The following is a 20,973-nucleotide window of genomic DNA, read 5'->3' on the forward strand; positions in this document are numbered from 1 at the left end:
ATAAGGAATAGAATAGAATAGAATAGAATAGAATAGAATAGAATAGAATAGAATAGAATAGAATAGAATAGAATAGAATAGAATAGAAGGAGGAGAAGGAGAAGGAGAAATAGAATAAGAAGAATGGAAATAGAATAGAATAGAATAGAGGAAGGAGAATGGAATGGAATAAATAGGAATAGAATAGAATAGAATAGAATAGAATAGAATAGAATAGAATAGAATAGAATAGAATAGAGGAAGGAGAATGGAATGGAATAAATAGGAATAGAATAGAATAGAATAGAATAGAATAGAATAGAATAGAATAGAATAGAATAGAGAATGAAATGAGAATAGAATACTTCATTGGCCAAGTGTGATTGGACACACCAGGAATTTGTCTTGGTGCAAATGCTCTCAGTGTGCATAAAAGAAAAGATACGTTCACCAAGAGTCAAGAATCATCAGGTGCAACACTTAATAATAGTCATAGGGTACAATAAGCAATCAAATTATACTAGGAAACAGTCAATAAAAATCGTAAGGATACAAGCAACACAGTTACAGTCATACAGTCACAAGTGGGAGGCAGTGGATGAAAGGAAGGATTGGAGGATTAATAGTAATAGTAGTGCAGATTAGTAGCCCCCTCTCAATAGAGGGGGAGGGATACAGCATCATCTATCTCCAATCTACAACGCAGTCCTTTCAGCAGTTCCGAGAAGGTTCCACACTCATTTGCACTACTCAGGTGAATCTGAGGACACAGATAAACCTCCCAAGTGGCCTCAATGCTCTCTAAAAGGATGCAAATGACCAGCTGTCTGCAAGGAGCGTAAATCCTTCCATTCCCCGCCATCCAAGTCAGAGCTGAAGAAGCTTCTTGAATGAGAAGTGAAACGTCTTCAAAGAAAAAAAACCAAGGAAGCCCAGTGGCCTCTGGGGGAAGAAAAAAAAAGCACCTTTGGGATGGCATCATTTCTACAAAATAAAGTTCTCGTTCTGCCTTTTTCCTCTTTCTCTATTTTTTAGGCTCAGGTTGAGGCAAAGAAAGAACACGAGGGAGCAATCCAGCTGCTAGAGGTAAGGCCAGTTTTTATGTTTTCTTCGCCACTTGGAGATGCGTGTAATCTCTGCATTTCTAAGTACAGATCGTCCTCGACATACAACAGTTTGTTTAGTTACTGTTCAAAGTTACAACGGCACGGGGAAAAAGTGATGTATGATTGTTTTTCAAACTTACGACCGTTGCAGCACCCTGTGGCCACAAGATCAAAATGTAATATGGGGAAGGAAATACCATGTGGAATCTGACAGAGAAAATATATATATATATATGGCCTTCAGCTCAGTAGCTACAACAAAAGCACCACCATATACGGGAAAATATATATACATATATGAATATACATATATATATAAAATATATATATATATATATATATATATATATGTGTGTGTGTGTGTGTGTGTGTGTGTGTGTGTGTTCTGAGGTTCTCGGGGTATTTGTATGTGGATCTTTGGTTATTCGGGTTTTCTCCGCATAAAATTGGAAGTATCTAGGCAACGTTTGATGAAGTCTCATTCATCATCTTCAGGCTTGTGTCTTCGGCTCTGAAGACACAAGCCTGAAGATGATGAATGAGACTTCATCAAACGTTGCCTAGATACTTCCAATTTTACGCAGGAGAAAACCTGAATAACCAAAGATAATGATAGATAGATAGATAGATAGATAGATAGATAGATAGATAGATAGATAGATAGATAGATAGATAGATAGATAGATTCGTAGATTTTCAGGGGTACAGGTATGCAGGTCTTGGCGTGTTTGGGTCTTCTTCCCGTGTAAGATTGAGAGTATCTTGGCAACATTTTGATGAGGTCCCACTCGTCATCTTCAGGCTGGTGCTTTCGGCTTCGTGCTTGTGCGAGCAAAGTGTGATCGGAGCTGCTGTCTCTCTATAAATACTGGTGGGGAGGTGTGGTGTACTGGTTCTGCTGTAAGTGGGCTGGTTGGCTGTGTTGTTATTTCTTGATTGGTTGATGGAGTTGATGTTTGCAGATTGGTTGGCTTTTTCGTAAGAACCTGTGTGGCTGAGGTACTGGCTGTGTGTCTATCATCCTCCTGTGTTGTAACAACCTGGGTAATGGGCTGTGTGATTACCTTCTGAGTTCTATTGTTGTGACATCCTGGGTCTTGTGCTGTAATTTCCTGGGTCGTTGGCTGTGTTGCAACTTCCTGAGGTTTTGTGGTGTAACCTCCTGAGTTCTGTCATGTGATATCCTGAGCGGATGGCTGGGATGTAACGTTCCGGGTTTTGGTTTGGCTCCGAGTTTGAGGTCTGGCTATGTGTTTATGGGGTGTGTCAGTTTGCTTAGTTTGGGGGTCGGGGTGTGTGGCAGCTGGTGATCACAGCCATCTGCTCAGGATACATCACAGCCATCCGCAACAATAGAACTCAGAAGGTCATCACACAGCCCATTACCCAGGTCGTTACAACACAGGAGGCTGATAGACACACAGCCAGTACCTCAACCACACAGGTTCTTACAAAAAAGCCAACCAATCTGCAAACATCCACAAACACACACACACACACACATATGTCAACTCATAAAACATTTTGTATACACATTTTACAGTTGTCAACAGAAAGTGGGGGGAGTTTCAAAGAGCCAGCGGCAGTGTGGAATCGAAAGTACATTCCATTCATGTTTTCTTCAGAGACTGATTAGATGACTGAAGCTTCTGCCACACAAAAATCTAATTGGAGAGCATGATTGATGACTCTTGGCTATGGACGTGTTTCGTTGGATGATACACCCAGAGGGGTTGGGGGGGAAAGCAGGATCAAAGGTGACAGTGAATTAAGTGTCGCAGAATCAGCTACACCCAGGCAAATGCAGGAAGTAAAATGATAACTTCTAATAAATCCCTTTTAGTTTTGGGAGTGTGGCTCGAGGCTCATTATTTAATTGGAGTAGCTGTTGGAATCCTGCATATATAATATTTAATATGGGGAAGGAAATACTATGTGGAATCTGACAGAGAACACACACACACACACAATAAGGTAATATTTTAATGGATTATATAATTTGTGACTTATCTGTATAGGGTAGTGAGGTATATGAACATAGTATAGAGTAATAAGAAAAAAAAAGATTATATTGTTATTGATTTATATAATTGGCCAAATGAAAATAAGATGGAAAATATAATTCATGTAAATGTGATGAAGTTAGAGGGAAGGGTGTGCATGAAATATATAGATAGATATAATGGTGGCAAAAGTAATATTAAAAAGGGGATAAATATTGGATAATATAAATTAAGTATGAGTTTGTCAGTAACCAATAGAACGATATGATTTGATAAAATTTGCAAAAATGATGAATATAAGACTATACGATCAATGAATATAGAGAATCATTAAGAATAAGATTGTGAACTGCTGCAACCGTGTGTTGTAGATTTAAAATTTTTTTGATGGATTATCAGCAAAACGTTCCTGTGTGTTTTACTGTTACCGCCAAATGTGTTGAAATTGATTTTTCTTTTTCTTTTTCTTTTTTAAAAAAGCAAAAAGTCCAAACGGCTCAGACATTTTTGGTGCTTGCAAAAGGAAATTAGTTCGGTCCCAAGAGGGAGGTTTTGTAGGGGGTGTCTCTTATTAGGGTAAATGACTTTTCTTTTCTTTCTCCACCCCCCTCCCCCCCTTTTTTTTTTTTCAATTCCAATTTCATCTGCCCTGTTTCCTTCCTTGCTGATTTCCTTATCGATCTGACACAGCTTGGGAGCCCATTAAATTTTCTCCCAAGTATGTTTATTTAATTGGCCCGCTGAGATTGCAAATCAGCAACCATATTGATTTTTTTCTCCCCGCCCTCAAAATATATTCCTTTTGGTGCATGCTTTCCTCTTCCCCTCCCCTTCTCTTCCCCCCTTTTAAAGCGTGGTAAGTGTACTAGTGGGCGTATCTATGTTACTTGCTGAAAACTGGTTTCAAAGCTTGTGTTTGCTGCACTGGATGGGGTTGTGAAATTCCAGCACCTGCCTTTTCCCAACCTGCAAACAGCAAAATGGAAGATTCTCAGAGGCAGTTCTACTAAAAGACAGAAAAAATACGTACAAAGAACTTTCCCTTTTGGAGTTCCAAGCAAGAGGTCCTAGTATAAAGTTCTAGTAAAAGTGCCAACAGGAACATCTTGACTACAAAGTCAAGATAGAGGCCATGCAGTTGACTGTGGAGATGCTCAACCCTCCATGTCATGGTTGTCCCAAAGGTGCGTTTTCCCAAAAGGCAAATTTGACCTCCTTGGTTTTTCTTTGAAAATTAGAATTTGTATTCTTTATTGGCCAAGTGTGAGTAGACACACAAGGAATTTGTCTCGGGTGCAGAAGCTCTCAATGGACATGAAACAAGAGTGACAGATCATTATCATAGTCATTGTAAAAATAACATTCATCCTAAAATATTAGATACAACGCTTAGTGATAGCAAAATGTTTTGCTTCTAATCCAAGAAGCTTCTTTAGAACTTCAGAGCTGAAGAAGCTTCTTAGGGGTGACATGATAGCAATGTCCCAATATCTCAGGGGCTGCCCCAAAGAAGAGGAAGTCAAGCTATTCTCCAAAGCACCAGAAGGCAGGACAAGAAGCAACAGATGGAAACCAATCAAGGAGAGAAACAACCTAGAACCAAGGAGGAATTTCCTGACAGGGAGGACAATTAACCTGTGGAACAGCTTGCCACCAGGAGTTGTAGGTGCTTCATCACTGGAGGTTTTTACGAATAGAATAGAATTCTTGATTGGCCAAGTGTGATTGGACGCACAAGGAATTTGTCTTGGTGTAAATACTCTCAGTATACATAAAGAAAAGGTACATTCATTAAGAATCAAGAATCATAACGTACAACTCTTAATGATAGTCATAGGGTACAATCAACAATCAAATCATACTAGGAAACAGTCAAGTGGGAGGGGATGGGTGATAAGGAGTGGTGAGAAGATTAACAGTAATAGTAGTGTACACTTTGTAAATAGTTGAACAGTGTTGAGGGAATTATTTGTTTAGCAGAGTGATGGCATTTGGGGAAACACTGTCCTTGTGTCTAGTTGTTCTGGAAGACAGAGAGAGACTGGACAGCCACTTTCTCAAACGGTATAGGGTTTCCTGCCTGAGCAGGGGGTTGGACTAGAAGACCTCCAAGATCCCTTCCAACTCTGTTAGTCTATCCTATTTTATTCTATTCCTGGATGAGGAAGTCCAGCTGCCTTTTGGAAAAAGCATCTTTGGGACATACCATGAAATCGATGGCCCAACTTTTTTCACCAACCACTCATGAAAAAAGTGGCTGGGGGGGGGGGCTTTGACCTCCCAGTTGAGGCCACCGTTCTTTGAACGACTACCTTCCCCCTCCCCAGATGGTCTTGCTTCAAGTGGATTTCTTTTCCCCTCGCTTGAAGGCTGGTTTACTAATAGGTGGGATGCCTGCCACCTTCTCGGATAGCTCCTTGCTGGCCTTTTCAGAAGAAGACTGTGAGGGTATCTCCCATGCTTGTATCTGGATAGCCCGCAACCTTCTACCACTTCAGGAACTTGGCACAGCACCCCTTGTGCACACGGGGAAGACTTCAGGAGGTTTTTAGCAAAAGGGGGTGCAGGGAAGGTGATGCTGTCATTTCCGCCCATCGGGTCCAAACTCAGGGTTTGCATGGCCTTTTTCTCTGCGTTTCTCACCAGCCTTGGTTTCAAATAACAGGAGGGTCTATATTTGGGTGAGGACCTGGAAACGTTAAGCCTTTGAGACTTTCCCAGATTTTGTCCAAACTCATGTTTCCCAAGATGCCTTGAAAGCTTGTCAACTAGATGGGCAGCACCTAAATTGAAAAATAAAGGAAAGGAAAGGAAGGGAAGGGAAGGGAAGGGGAAGGAAGGAAAGGAAAGGAAAGGAAAGGGAAGGAAAGGGAAGGAAAGGAAGGGAAGGAAGGAAGGAAGGAAGGAAGGAAGGAAGGAAGGAAGGAAGGAAGGAAGGAAGGAAGGAAGGAAGGAAGAAAGGAAGAAAGAAAGAAAGAAAGAAAGAAAGAAAGAAAGAAAGAAAGAAAGAAAGAAAGAAAGAAAGAAAGAAAGAAAGAAAGAAAGAAAGAAAGAAAGACAAACCGGAACAATTCCAGAAGCTCTGAAACAATTTCAAACCTGCAGCATAGAACAGGTTCAATATGTGTATTGCTTTGTAGAGGATTTGTCTGTTGTTTGGCTGTGTTTTGGCTTTTTGTAAATCTTTCTTTTAACGCACAACTTTTTTTTCCCATCCTGTGTCTTTGTTTTTGTTTTTTTTTCTTTCTTTCTTCTATGTATTGCTTTGCTTCTCATCCAGATCACTTTGGACAGTATGCAGGTATTTTTAGATGGAGGGGAGAGGGAGGGAGGACGGGAAAAAAAACCTTTTCTGGGGTCTTCTTCTACCCAACCTCTTCCAAATCGCCCCTTGCCAAATGCCCTTGGCATTTGCATGGAACCTTTGCATGGAACCCTAAACACGATTGTTACAAAAAAAAAAAAAAAAGCATGTCGAATTGCTTGATGCAAATCCTGGTGCATGGCTTGGTGGGGATGTCCAAGCAAACGGGAGATCCTTCAGCCCATAAACCTCCAGGGCAAAAATGCTCCAGGGCAAAAATGCTCCACTGATATCTTCTGGAGACGTTCTGGCAGGTTGGTCACTAATCCGAAGAGTGTGCCTCAGAAAAACCGTGCAAAACTGTTCTCCATGCAAAGTAGAAAGTTTCTCATGACTGTCTGTAGAGTTTGTCTGAATGTACAGTAGGGGATCTAATCCTAACCCTAACCCTAGCCCAGGGGTTGGCAACCCGCGGCTCTGGAGCCTCATGTGGCTCTTTTATCCCCCTGTTGCGGCTCCCTGTCGCCAGTTGGTTCCACCATTGATAGGGCTTTAGGTTAGGATAGGTAGAGGAAAAAGGACGCTGCGCTAGGAGGAGACTGTGGTGGGGGAACGGAACTTCCGGTCAGCAGATGAAAAAAGGACACCGTGCTAGGAGGACACTCTGTGGTGGGGGAACCAGACTTCCGGTCGGCTCCAGAATTGAACGGGGGGGCTTCTGGTTAGGACTTCTGTGACTCTGAGTGTTTAAGGTTGCCTATCCCTGCCCTAGCCAGAAGAGATTCTGGAAAGATCTTGAGTTTGGCTGCAGGGCTTTGTAGTGATCCCTGAGCAGTTGGCAACTCTTAAGAAAGATGACTTCGATGAACCTTGAAAGATGTTTAGGAGTGCCAAACCTGGTTAGAACATGGATAGAAGACTTCCTGGAATTGCCAGGGCTTCATCTAGACAGGTAATGGAAGGGTGTGGAGCCTGTAGCAATTGTACAAGAGTGGTTTGGGGTGTCTTCTGACCCAGCTCCCCAAACACAACAAACCCTCTAGTGAGAACTCAAAAGATTCCTTTATTAGGAATGCCGGCGGCCCTGGCAAGAAGTTGATCTTGCAGGGTAACAAGTCTGTCTGTCTGGAAGATGAATAGTTGTCTGCCACACCTATTCATCTCCACCCGCTGCCTTTTATCCCCAGAGCTAGGGTGGGGCCTCGCTAGCAGCGGTGGCTCTTCTGTCCCAAGGACCGGCCCATAGATTTCCACTGCTCTCCTCTCCTCTGCCTTCTGTGTATCCGCATGTCAGGCACTGGACCCAGCTGTTCCTCCTCTTCCTCATCAGCCACCTCCAGACCTGGGGGCTGTTGACTCTCCATCTGACGGCTGATGGACAGCCCAGGCTCCGCCTCTCCCCCCCCCCACTCTCTCTTTCTGCCAGTTCCATTCCCTCCCCCCTCCCCAAAGCTCCCAGGTTGCCCTAATGCGGATCCTGACTCCCGCGCCTCCTCCTCTGATTCGGCTGCTGGCGGGGCCAGTGGCTGACAGGCCACGAAAGGGGGCTACCATTCACCCACCATTGATGGAGGATGCTTTCGGCCATTTCTAGCACATTCAGTCCACGTGTAGCAAGGGCAGAGACTATAGCAGAGACCCATTTCAGCTTCCAGGCCATGCCTTTTTTCTAGCACTTCATATTTGTCCCCTCTTAGATCCCATGGAACAATGGTTGGAATTCATGGATCTTCATGGAGATTAGGGACGTTGTTCAGGAGGAAGTTGCATGGAATTGGAAGTTCTTTTTCAAGGCAAATGTGGTTCCCCCAACAACTTTAGAAAACTATTTAGTCCTAGATAGAGACGCAAAGAAAACAAGAGGCCCAGAAGCTCAACTATACAATGGACGGTTGAGGGAACTAGGTATGTCCAGTGTAATGAAGAGAAGAATTGGGGATGATGTGATAACAACCTTCCAGTACTTGAGGGGCTGTCACAGAGAAGAGGGGGGTTGAACTATTCTCCAAAGCACCTGAGGGAAGGACAAGAAGTAACCATTGGAAGCTTAACAAAGAGAGATTCCAGCCTAGAACTAAGCAGAAATGTCCTGACTGTGAGAACAATTAGTGGAAGGTCTTCCCTCTGGAAGTTGTGGGTGGTTCATCTCCTGAGGCTTTCAAGAAGAGACTGGACAGCCATTTGTCTGAAATGGTATAGGCTTTCCTCCTTCAGCAGTGGGTTGGACTAGAAGACCTCTAGGTCCCCTGCAACTCTGTTATTCTGTGTTCTATAATGAGCTGGACAAATTAACATAAATCATATAAATGATGGGCGCTCCGTCACTGGAGGTTTTTAAGAAGAGGCTGGACAGCCATTTGTCTGGCATGGTAGAGGGTCTCCTGCTTGAATAGGGGTTGGACTAGAAGACCTCCAAGGCCCCTTCCAACTCTGACTAGTCTACATTCTAAACTTCTGACACAACTCTGCTTGATCTCAAATCTGCATGTCCCCACTGATTGCAACAAAGGGCCACGGAACATTTCAAACCCCCAATTAGAGATTGCCATGTTTGCCTATTCCATTTGTCTGTATGGATTGTTCCCGGGAAGGATTTGGACAGGAAATGGCCAAATTTTTCAGGGCAGAAGTAGGAAACATAGCGATCCTTTGCTATCTCGATGTACCTTTGCCCAGTTCTTTCCTCCTCTCTGTTTGCCCAGGCCAAAGTTTGTGAGCTCGAAGAGAAATGCCGGACGCAGAGTGAGCAATTCAACCTCCTGTCCAAGGAACTGGAAAAGTTTCGGCAACAAACTGGGAAATTCGATCTTCTAGGTACTAATCTGTTGACCTCCTCGGCTCTTCCTGGCTCTCCTGGCAAATCTTTAGCCCAATTAATGAACGGAATTGCCGCCTCTTTGGGTCAAGGTAAGAAGGAAGAGAGGGGTCAACCTTACCAGGTGGATCAGACAAGAAACACAACCCAATGAGCTAATTCTACTTTATTGTAAGGCTATATTGATATAATCTTACAAGTCTGAAAGTACAAATCTACCACTGTCTCCTTTACAGTCTGAGAAACTAGGGAGGGGGTCCCTTCTGGGTCTCTTTCTCCACCCATTTTGCAGCTGTGGGCTATGCTGTCTCTTATCTGACCCATCTCCTTGGCAGCATCTCTTGGCCCTGTCTTCCAAGGTCTTTCCCACATGCCATTATAGCCGCATGCTTTACACCTTGAGAAATTAGGGAGGGTCCCTTCTAAGCCTCTTTCTCCACCTGTTATGGTGCTCTGGGCTATGCTGTCTCTTATCTCTTCATCCTCCAGGCAGCATCTCTTCTCCCCGTCTCCCAAGGTCTCTCCCACATACCCATTACAATAGTCCAGATCAAAAGCTGAACCAGAAGGACTAAGTCTATCTTTATGTTAAGGTTACATTAACACATTCCTGCAAGACTGAAAGGATTTCTCTCCTCCTTCCCTTTTAGTATTTCTCCCTCCTTCCCTCCTTCTCCCAAGGTCTCTCCCACATACCCATTATAACAGTCCAGACCAGAAGTCCAACCAGAAGGACTAAGTTTATCTTTATATTAAGGCTACATTAATATATTCCTGCAAGACTGAAAGTATTTTCCCCACCTTCCCTTTTACTCTCCAGGAAACTAGGGGGGGTCCCTTCTGAACCTCTTGCCTTGCCCGTTATCCAGATGAGGGCTAAGTGGTTCCTTATCTGAATGTTCCTAGGCAGCATCTCTGGTTTTCATCCATCATGTGGTCATTCTCACATACTGTTACATCAGGCCATCTGATCTCAGAAGGACACCTTATCCTTCTAAATGTTTTCTAAAGATCCTTTTAATTAAAAGAAAAAAGAAAGGAGAATACCTTGTGGCAAAAGGAAATGCCATATTGGCAAGAGCGCCTCTGGGGCACCCCAGCTGGTGTGGTTAGAGGATAAACACGATCAATGTTTGTAGGTCAGTCATTTGTTCACCTGTGCTGAAACAAAAGCGAAATAGTTAAGGTGTGGTTATCAGCTTCTCCAGCTCGTCTCCAAGGAAATGGAGAAATGGACGTTCTCAATTGTGTAATTGGCTTCAAATTTCTAAAACTGCCTGTCAGGTAACCTATAGAATGTTTTGTAAATTCTATCCTGGGGTGAACCTGTAAGACACCAAATTAAATCAACTTTATCCGGCTGGGAGACTCATTTTATTCTTCTCCTGGAAAAACCTGGATGGAATTCAGATTACAGAACTTCTCTTCTGGTTGATCTCTGTGTGATGTAAGGGAAGTGACAGACTGTGGAACTAGAAACAGAACTGTTAGCTTTCATGTAACAGGGAGGAACAAGGTTTTTCGGAAAGGAAAAACATGTCATATGTCTAAATCATTTTTAAGAGTCATATCGAAATTGAGTGGCTATGGTTGCCTGGATTATTTTAATGACTCAGAGTACTTCTGACAGTTTGATAGTTGCAGTTCTTTTAAATGTGATCTTCTATCTAGACAAAAGGTTGTTTCTAGGCAACTTGGCCAGTTACAGTAAGAAAAATAGAAGTTAAAATTGAATTGTATGGAGATATTTTTTACCCGGATGAATGTTTAAACAGCTTTTTCCAATCCGCCTACCATTCCCATTATACTTATCCTACAATTCTTAGTATCCTTGACAGTGTTAGTTTTAATACAAAATAAAAACCATCACCTTGCTCGGAATTGCCTATATTCTTAGATGCTACCTCAATCATTACTGGTTAGGACTTCCACTCATCATAATAACCACTTGAACACCATCTGCACTGATAATCAGTCAATTGCAAAAGGCAGCCTTGAAACAGCTTACATCCAGCAACAACATCCTTGGGGAGACTTGATAAGGCGAACAAACGTGCCAAATTCAGTCTAAACAAACCACTAAAGAACAGCGCTTTATTTCTGGGGACATGTTGCTTGGAGGCTGGAATTCTGGGAGTTGAAGTTCACCCATCTTAAAGTCACCAAGGTCGAGGAACACTGGTTTAGAATTCTGAATTGCACATCTGGACATGTTGATTGGCTTCAAAAGAGACATATAGTTTGTTTTGGTGTTTGTACCGATCCGGGGAACAAACATTAAGAGAACAGACAGAATAACAGAGTTGAAAGGGACCTTGTAGGTCATCTGGTCCAATCCCCCGCCCAAGCAGGAGACCCTACACCATTTCTGACAGATGGCAGTCCACTCTCTTATTCTTCTTTTTTAATATATATATTTTATTGTTTACAACTGTAATATACAACGGTGCTGCCATTTTGGCGTCACATATACCATACGTACAAAGATATTGCTAAACCATTAACTTTCATATTATTAATACTGTATTTGCTTTTTGGTTCTATTCATTCTGTCTATTTCTCCCTCCGACCTTCCCTTCTTTTTTGTAGCCGTTGATAAAACTTATTCCATGTTTCATAGTAAGCTGATTCCCCCTTATTTTTCAATTGTAAAGTCAACCTATCTGATTCTGCACAAGCCATTATTTTCTTTATTATTTCTCTTTCTGGTGGTATGCAGTCCAGTCTCTTCTTGAAAGCTTCCAGTGATGAAGCTCACACAATTTCTGAAGGCAACTTCTGTTCCATGGGTTGATTGCTCTCGTTGTCAGAAAATTCCTCCTTATTTCCGGGTTGAATCTCTCCTTGTTCAGTTTCCATCCATTATTCCTCGTCTGGCCTTCAGGTGCCTTGGAAAACAGCTTGACCCCCTTCCTCCTCTCTGGGGCAGCCCCTCAAATACTGGAAGACTGCTATCCTGTCTCCCCTGGTCCTCTTCACTAGACTAGCCAGACCCAGTTCCTGCAACCGTTCATCATATGTTTTAGCCTCCAGTCATCCCCTAATCAAAAGCAAAGGCAGACTGGTTTTCAGCTGCACAAATGGAAACCCAGAAGCTACTGGGAGCGGAGGCTGGGAAACTGAGCATGGTTTTAACCTGGGCAATCACGATAATTAAATACGGAGGGCAGTGAGATGCATTTACTCAAGGATCTAGTGGAGATCATAACTGACGGATCGATACCGATATGACTCGCCTTGCATAAATGCTCTTTTAAGTGCCAGAAGTTAACATGTGTTTGGAGACCTTTAAAATAAGTCTGTCACACTGGAAGGTTTTTCTTTTCACGTTGCTTGTTCTGAGGAAGTATTCTTCTCTCCGTGAGTGATTCGTTCTTTGAGCTGCTTGTTTGGAATTTGCTTACCAGTCTTCCGGATTTTGGGGCATGGCCACTTCTGCGTTTCCTATTGCTTGTTCTTGCTTTTATATCGCCCCTTGTTCCTCCTTCCCACCCCAAGAATGTTAATTATTTTCATCTTCACTTTTGATAGAATTGGGTTATATTCAGGATCATATTCTCAAGAGCATTAAAAAAAAATGAAAGAAAAAGAAAAACGTTTGGGTCATCGATAGAAGAGACTATTTGTAGCTCAGGGTTCACCTGTGGGATCCTTGGGGTCCTCTGAGTTGTTTGTTTTCTTGCAGACGTTTCATGATCCAATTAAGTAACAACATCAGTGTTGGAAGGGAGGAGTGGTGGCAGTGGCCTAGAGCTGGAGCTCTCAACTCACAATCAGGAAGCTTGTGAGTTCAATCCTGGGTAGCAGCAGATATTTGGGCACAATGAGAATATATCAGCTGAACAAAACTCCACATTGGCAACAGGAAGGGCATCCGGCCAGTAAACACTCATCTCCATTCAGTCTCTCAGACTCCACCCCCATGCAAAGGATTACGGGATCATTAAAAGACAAAAAAAAAACAGTATTGGAAGGGAATACAGTTTGCAGAGAAGAAGACGGGGAGGAAGGGGAGGAGAGAGGAAGAGGAAGAAGAGAAGGAAGAGGAAGAGGAACAGGAGGAGACATTAATTTGAACTGTACTTTGTTTTGTTTTAAGGTTTTATTCAGTCTGGATGTTGTCCAGTTCTGGGTTTAATCCAGTTGGTTGCTAAAGATAAATAAATATAGGCAAACATTGCAAACAATGAGAAAGATGGTGTCTGTTATTTCAGAATTGTCCAAGATTGTTCCTACATTTGTTATTTCAATAGCCTATTCAGTTACAATTGCTGTATGGGACAACTAGTGTGACATTCAATTGTGTGTTGCTTTTTCCATGCAGATCATGAAAGTCCCTCCCGAGGCCAATTTGTGATCTCTGAGTACACACGTCCCCTGCAGCTGTCTGGTGACAAACCGGACCAACTCTCCATCAAACCAGCTTTCCTCATCCGCTCACGCTCCAGCATCCCAAGATGCAGATTTGAATCAGACGTACGTAGATGATATTCCTTCCTTGCCTGTAAGCAGGCGGCTTTGCTGAAAATGAATGATAACAGAGACAGCAAACTGATGGAATGTGTGTAGCTCAGGGTTGAACTGTGGGGTCCTTGGTGCTCTCTGAGCTTGGTTGTCTTCTTGTAGACGTTTCATGACCCAACTAGGTAACATCATCAGTGCTAGAAGGGAGTAGGGTTTGCAGAGTGGTGGAGCAAGAGGAGGGGGGAGAAGGAGGACTGTGGGGTCCATGGTGTACTCTGAGCTTGGTGGTTTTCTTACAGACGTTTCATGACCCAACTAGGTAACAACATCAGTGCTAGAAGGGAGTGGGGTTTGCAGAGTGGTGGAGCAAGAGGAGGGGGGAGAAGGAGGACTGTGGGGTCCATGGTGTTCTCTGAGCTTGGTGGTTTTCTTACAGACGTTTCATGACCCAACTAGGTAACAACATCAGTGCTAGAAGGGAGTCAGGTTATGGAGTAGAGGGGGAGGACCATGTGGTCCGTGGTGCTGTTTCCCTTCTTATCCAAGAAGCTTCTTCAGCTCTGACTGGATGGTGGGGAATGGAAGGATTTAAACTCCTTGCAGACAGCTGGTCATTTGCATCCTTTTAGAGGTTGTTGAGGCCGCTTGGAGGTTTATCTGTGTCCTCAGGGCCACCTGAGTAGTGCAAATGGTTCCTGTAGTCTGCAATTCTTTTTTCCCTGGAAATCCATTTCTACCCCCACACCATTCCGAGGGTGTTTTGTCCCAAATTGTATAGTGCTAAAAGTCTGTCGAGATTCTCAGTCATCCAGGTCTTCAAAAGAAGAAGCAAGAAAGTCCAGTTGCCTCCTGAAAAAGTACCTTTGGGACAACCATGACTGAGACAGGCCAGTGCAATTCATTTTTGCACCTTTCCATTCCTTATTAGCACCTCTGCATGGGCTACTGTGTTTAATCTCTCTCTGTGTCTTTGAAATTATCACTTTCCTAAATATATAAAATGGTCTTCAGACTTTCGCACATGCTTAATCTCTCATGAGACACGGTTTGGGTTTCTTTGATGTTAAGAGGAATCCCATTTTGTGTTAAGTCAATGTGTGTAGGTGGACGACTCATCCTGTTCAATATTGTCATGCTCCTGGTGAAGACTGACTCTGAGGGAGAGGAGGAACAGCCGACAGGGAGTAGAAGTGTGGCTCCGGAGGTTGTGGAGGAGGCTGGGGAAGGGCAGAGGCTGGCTGGGTAGTCAGAGGAGGACCCGGGCCCATCCCGTCTCCATCCTAGGGCATGCAGAGAGGAGAGGATAAGGGAGAGATGCAGGCTGCAGCTGTGACAACTGAATAAGAGGACGGACATGCGCAAGGGCGAGTGCTGGAAACAAAGCATGGAAATATCTCTAGTTTATGGTTCCTCTCTGAATTTGGCGTCCTTTCCAGTGTGTGTTCTGTTATCTATGGATGTCCTCCAGCCCTTATCTTGTCTGGTTTGTGTTGTTTTTACTCTGTATAATTTAAACGGCATTTCCTCCTTTTCGTAACTGCTCACGTGGGAGTTTTTTGTCTCCAGTCAAGGATATTTGGAGCTTGGAAGTGAAGGAATAAAAGGGGCTTCACCTGTTTTTTGTGACTGTGTTTATTTTGTATCCCACCCTGGGTCACCCCAAATATCTTGTTCGTGTTCTTGTTGCAGATGGAGAACGAACGGAATTCTAATACCTCAAAGCAGAGGTATTCGGGGAAAGTCCACCTTTGCATTGCCCGATACAGGTAATACGGCCTGTCCAATAAACACTTTCAACCTTAAATTGGTGCTAGTTTTAAATTCTTGATAAGGTCCCTGACCCAACTCCTTTCAAAAACTGACAATGCCTGTCTTGCTCTATGAGGCTAAACTGTTTTTTTCCCCAACCAGGTTATGTTGAATAAGACATAATAGTTGAGTCATAACGCTAAGCCACAATGATTACATTTGCATGACTTCAAGCCCAAAATAATATCTCATTCCAATATCTGAATGCAGGTGGTTATTAATAGTGCCTTTCTCTTTATGAGTAGGGGTGCAGTGGCTCAGTAATTAAAGAGGCTGAGTGTTGTCCTCCAGTTCCAGAATCCAAATAAAATAAAACTCCAGGTTTATTCCATTTCCGAAAATTTTGTTTATTGAATACACTGCATGGTAATGTCGAAGCAAAACTAACTCTGAGGTTCCCAGGCATCAGTTCATAGAATTAAACAATAATTTCCCCAGCCAAACCCACAACCTCTCACGTACTCATGTAAGTTTGTTATGGGAACCATCTGCTTCGACTTCACACCTGCTACAGTATCCTTGAAAAGGTTTCAGGTTCTCTCTCAGTCTCCAGCGGAATCGTGGAGGTTTCGTTTCTCCATCCAACCCATTCTAAAGCAATCTCTTCCCCTCTTATTCTACTGGCAAGTTGAAACGAAGAGGCACGTAGCTGCCAAAGTTTCATACTTGACACTGAGCTTGTCAGCTGAGAGCCCAGGCTCGAGACCCAAACGCCACACGATGTAGTGAGCTCCCATTACTTGCCCCAGCTCCTGTCCACCAAGCAGTTCAAGAGTATGCAATTTCAAGTAGATAAAGTAGTTAAAGAAGGTATTGCTTCGGTGGGAAGGTAACAGCGTTCTGTGTGCCTTTGGGGTATAGTCATGTTGGCCACATGACCATGGAAATGGTCTTCAGACAACACTGAGCTTGTCAACTGAGAGCCCAGGTTCGAGACCCAAGCGCCACGCAATGGGGTGAGCTCCCATTACTTGCCCCAGCTCCTTCCCACCAAGCACTTTAAGAGCATGCAATTGCAAGTCGATTAAGTTAAAGAAGGTATCGCTTCTGTGGGAAGGTAGCTGTCAGGGCTCCAACAAATCCACCCTCATTCAAATCAAAAGTCTCTAGCCACATCTCAGAAAAAGTAAATTGGTTTATTAGAAATTGCCGTGTTGGCGCGTCACATCATACATTTCCCCCTTGACCCTGGTTTTCCCCCCACCCCCTGGATGTGACTTCTCCAATGGGACACATCCATCTCCAAGAGTCATCCATCATGCTCTCCAATAACCTTCTTATATGCTCTGACAACTTTGGGCTGCCGAGGTGATTATCTAGGCATTTCAAGAATGTCTTGTTTTCCCCCCCACTCCCTTTTTCTGGCAGCTAAAAAGACCAAAGGTGTATCTTTTTAGTTGACAGTAACAGCGTTCTGTGTGCCTTTGGGGTACAGTCATATTGGCCACATGACCATGGGAATGGTCTTCAGACAACACTGGCTCCCTTGGCCAAGAAACGGAGGTGAGCACTGCCCCCTGACATGAATGGACAGGGGAAACCTTTTACATTTCCCTCCTTATGAAAGATTCTGAAAACGAATCACAATCTTGTGTTTTCCTTCAGTTACAATCCGTTTGATGGGCCAAATGAAAACCCTGAGGCGGAACTTCCTCTCACTGCGGGAAAATATCTCTACGTATATGGAGATATGGATGAAGATGGCTTTTTTGAAGGTGTGTTGGAGATGGGGGCGTGGCCTAGCAGAACCCATGGTTTAAATATCTTTATTGAAATAGTTCCACCCTTCAGGTACGAAGAAACTTCCTGGCCGTTCTCTTAAACACATGACTTAGTTTATGCAATGAACGGTTGAGTCTCATCTCAAGTCTAAAAAGAGAAGGACTACGGTAGACATGATAGCAGTCTTCCAGTACTTGAGGGGTTCTCTCAGAGAAGAGGGGGTTCACTTATTCTCTAGGACACCAGAAGGCAGGAGAAGAAGTTAGAGGTGGAAGATCATTAAGCAGAGGCCCAACCTAGAACTAAGAAGAAACTTCCTGACAGTAAGAACAGTTCATCAGTGGAATAGCTTGCCTCCTGGAGTCGTGGGTCGCTCCATCACTGGAGGTTTTCAAAAATAGACAGGACAACCATTTGACTGGGAAGGTATAAGGCTCCTGTCTTGAGCAGGGATTGGATTTAGAACAGGGGTCTCCAACCTTGGCAACTTTAAGACTTCTGGACTTCAACTCCCAGAATTCTCCAGCCAGCTGGCTGGAGAATTCTGGGAGTTGAAGTCCACAAGTCTTAAAGTTGCCAAGTTTAGAGACCTCTATTCTAGTATTTTAATAAGAAGCTAAATCCCTGGATTCTATCATCAGCAACACTTTAACTAATGCTCACTCAACTTTTCATTGGAACCCCAGAGCAAGGGTCCTCAAACCTGGCCAGTTTAAGACTTGTGGATTTCAACTCCCGGAATTCCTGAGCTAATACGACTGGAGGAAGAATTTCGGGAGTTGAAGTCCACAAGTCTTAAAGTTGCCAACTTTGAAGACCCCTGACCTAGAGAGATTGGACTGCCATCTGTCAGACAGGGTATAGGGTCTCTTGGTTGGGCAGGAGGGTTAGACTAGATGACCTACAAGATCCCTTCCTGTTAGGCCCCACAGTAAGGTTTTAGAGGGACTGAAAAAAGGATCAGATACGGTGGAGAGGTGGGTGAGATTCCCCTCAAAGCTGTCTCCAGTGTCCCTGAGCTGCTGTGACTTTTTTTCTTCTCTTCTTCTGCCTTGTTGGCTTGGAAAAAAACGCAGATAAAAGGGAGGACAGGCAGGAAGGGAGGACTCTCAGAGGATTAAAACAAACCATGGTTGCTGCAAACCAATTATCCCAATTTTTGCTGCCATTAGATCAGGGGTCTCCAACCTTAGCAACTTTAAGACTTGTGCAATTCCCACAATTCCTCAACCAGCCATGCTGGCTAAGGAATTCTGGGAGTTGAAATGCACAAGTCTTAAAGTTATCAACGTTGAAGAACCCCGCAGGAGCAATAGCATTTACACTTATATGCCACCTTACAACCCTCTTTAAGTGGCTCTTGCCCCGAACAATCTGGGTCCTCATTTTACCCACTTTGGAAGGTTGAGTCAACCTTGAGCCTGGTGAGATTCGAACTGCCAAATTTCAGGCAGCTGGCAGTCAGCAGAAGTAGCCTGCAGTACTGCACTCTAACCATTGTGCCACAATATTACCCTTATCAAGGAAGAATCAGAGTACTACCTAACATTGGACATATTGTATAATTGGATGAGTAATAGAAGCAGAGAATAGTACTATGACTTGATTGCTTATTGTACCCTATGACTATCATTAAGTGTTGTACCTTATGATTCTTGATGAATGTATCTTTTCTTTTATGTACACTGAGAGCATTTGCACCAAGACAAATTCCTTGTGTGTCCAATCACACTTGGCCAATCAAGAATTCTATCTATCTACTAAATAAGGAAAGAAGATTAACAAAATAGATATATACAGTGATAGAATAAACAATGTGAGAAACTGCATTATTGTGTTATGAAATTGTACAAGAATATAGTATTCATAGAGTGAGAATTGTAATGGCGTAATACGATAGAAATAAGCAAATAATAATGACCAATTGGATATATAATATGATGGAGAGAGTATATTGCATGACGGTCTTAATTAGGATGTATAACATGATGGAAGGCGGGGGGGAAAGAGGCTGATGTAACCAGTACACAATGAGGTTGTATAATTGGAATGGCTATGTATGTCAAGGGAAAAAAGTACAATAAAACTTAAATAAAAAAAAAAGCCTTATCAAACAATTAGTAGATAACTCTTAACTGGGATGGACAGGATCTTCATGTTCTGGCAACATGGCTAGTATGTGTCTTCCTTGTCTCATGTCTCTTTCTCCCCAAGGTGAACTTCTAGATGGACAGAGAGGTCTGGTTCCATCCAACTTTGTGGATTTTGTGCAGGATGAGTCTCGTTTATCCAGCGGGTTGAGCGGTGAGCCAGAGCAGAATGTCCTCAACCACAGTAGTCACCTGGTGGAAGGAGAAGGTCTCCAGGATATCAGCTTACCGGTCCAGTTGGACTCCGGCATCCTCAATAACGGTGCAGGAACTCTGGATGTGAACATTGACGAAATTGGAGAAAACATTGTGCCTTACCCTAGGAAAATTACCCTCATCAAACAATTAGCCAAAAGTGTCATTGTGGGCTGGGAACCTCCAGTCGTGCCACCTGGTTGGGGAACCATCCATAGCTACAACGTTCTAGTAGACAAGGAAGTACGCATGAACGTCCCTTTGGGGAGCAAAACTAAAGCTCTCATAGAAAAATTGAACATCGCTACTTGCACTTATCGGATCTCCGTTCAAAGCATAACCAGCCGGGGCAATTCCGACGAACTGCAGTGCACCTTGTTGGTTGGGAAAGATGTCGTTGTGGCACCTTCACACCTTAAGGTCGACAACGTCAGCCAGGTTTCGGTGGAGATCACCTGGCTCCCCACAAACAGCAACTACAGCCACGTCATCTTCCTCAACGAAGAAGAGTTCGACATTGTCCGGGCCGCCACCTACAAGTATCAGTTTTTCAACTTGAAACCCAACATGGCCTACAAGGTCAAAGTTTTGGCCAAGCCCCATCAGATGCCCTGGCAGCTGCCTTTAGAGCAACGCGAGAAAAAGGAAGCTTTCGTAGAATTTTCGACCTTGCCAGCAGGTAGGCCTTGAGTCTCACAAGGACCCCAAAGTCCTCCTCCTCTTTCTTCTTCTCCTTCTCTTTCTTCTTCTTCCCCCTCCTCCTCCTGCCTTCTTACACTGATGATATTACCTAGTTGGGTAATGAAACGTCTGCAAGAAAACAATCCCAGAGAGCACCATGGACCCCACAATCCTCCTCCTCTTCCTCCCCCCTCCTACTTCCCCCTCTTCCCTCTCCTCCTCCTGCCTTCTTACACTGATGGTATTACCTAGTTGGGTAATGAAACATCTGCAAGAAATGAACCAATCTCAAAGTGCACCACCAAACTCCTTGCTTTGAGTCTCACGAAGTCAGTTGGGGTCAGTTGCGCAGCAGCCCCCAACCATTCCAGCTTGTCGGCCCAGCGTGAGGCGGGGGGGTCTAGTGTGGGGCAGGTGCGTGCGCACGCACACTGCTCCGTTTTGAGTGGAGCTTTGTGTGCATGAGCATTTGTCCATTTCTCCCACTGCCAAGTTCTGACCGGGCCGCAGCCTGGTAGTGTGGGCCACAGCCTGTTGGATAAGGACCCATGTAGTAGGGGACTGGAGGCTAAAACACAGGAAGAATGGTTGTAGGAATTGCATATGTCTAGAAGAAGGGGATGATAGAGAAGGAGGTGGCCGGATGGGGTCACTGAAGCAGTTGGCGTGAACTTAAATGGACTCCGGAGGATGGTAGAGGACAGGAAGCAGAGGTGGGATTCAGCAGGTTCTGACCAGTTGTGGA

General features: G+C 43.8%; 1 protein-coding gene across 9 annotated transcripts in view; it reads left to right on the forward strand.

Moving 5' to 3' along the window:
• The window catches only part of RIMBP2 (RIMS binding protein 2), a 55,065-nt gene that overhangs the window by 7,325 nt on the left and 26,767 nt on the right, over nt 1-20,973 (forward strand). For 6 of the 9 annotated variants that reach the window (XM_087942974.1, XM_087942975.1, XM_087942967.1 and 3 more), the window contains exons 3-9: nt 1,015-1,065; nt 6,369-6,389; nt 9,095-9,299; nt 13,532-13,683; nt 15,361-15,437; nt 17,086-17,195; nt 19,417-20,226. In XM_087942974.1, the coding sequence (XP_087799100.1) occupies nt 1,015-1,065; nt 6,369-6,389; nt 9,095-9,299; nt 13,532-13,683; nt 15,361-15,437; nt 17,086-17,195; nt 19,417-20,226 (1,426 nt within the window). The remainder of the gene's footprint in view (nt 1-1,014; nt 1,066-6,368; nt 6,390-9,094; nt 9,300-13,531; nt 13,684-15,360; nt 15,438-17,085; nt 17,196-19,416; nt 20,227-20,973) is intronic. The other 3 variants (XM_087942969.1, XM_087942972.1, XM_087942973.1) reach the window with 1 other exon arrangement.

Source organism: Notechis scutatus, chromosome 13 (genome assembly GCF_049901735.1).
Source record: "Notechis scutatus isolate UNSWTSFEM ecotype Mainland chromosome 13, rNotScu1.2, whole genome shotgun sequence".
NCBI classification, from domain to species: domain Eukaryota; kingdom Metazoa; phylum Chordata; class Lepidosauria; order Squamata; family Elapidae; genus Notechis; species Notechis scutatus.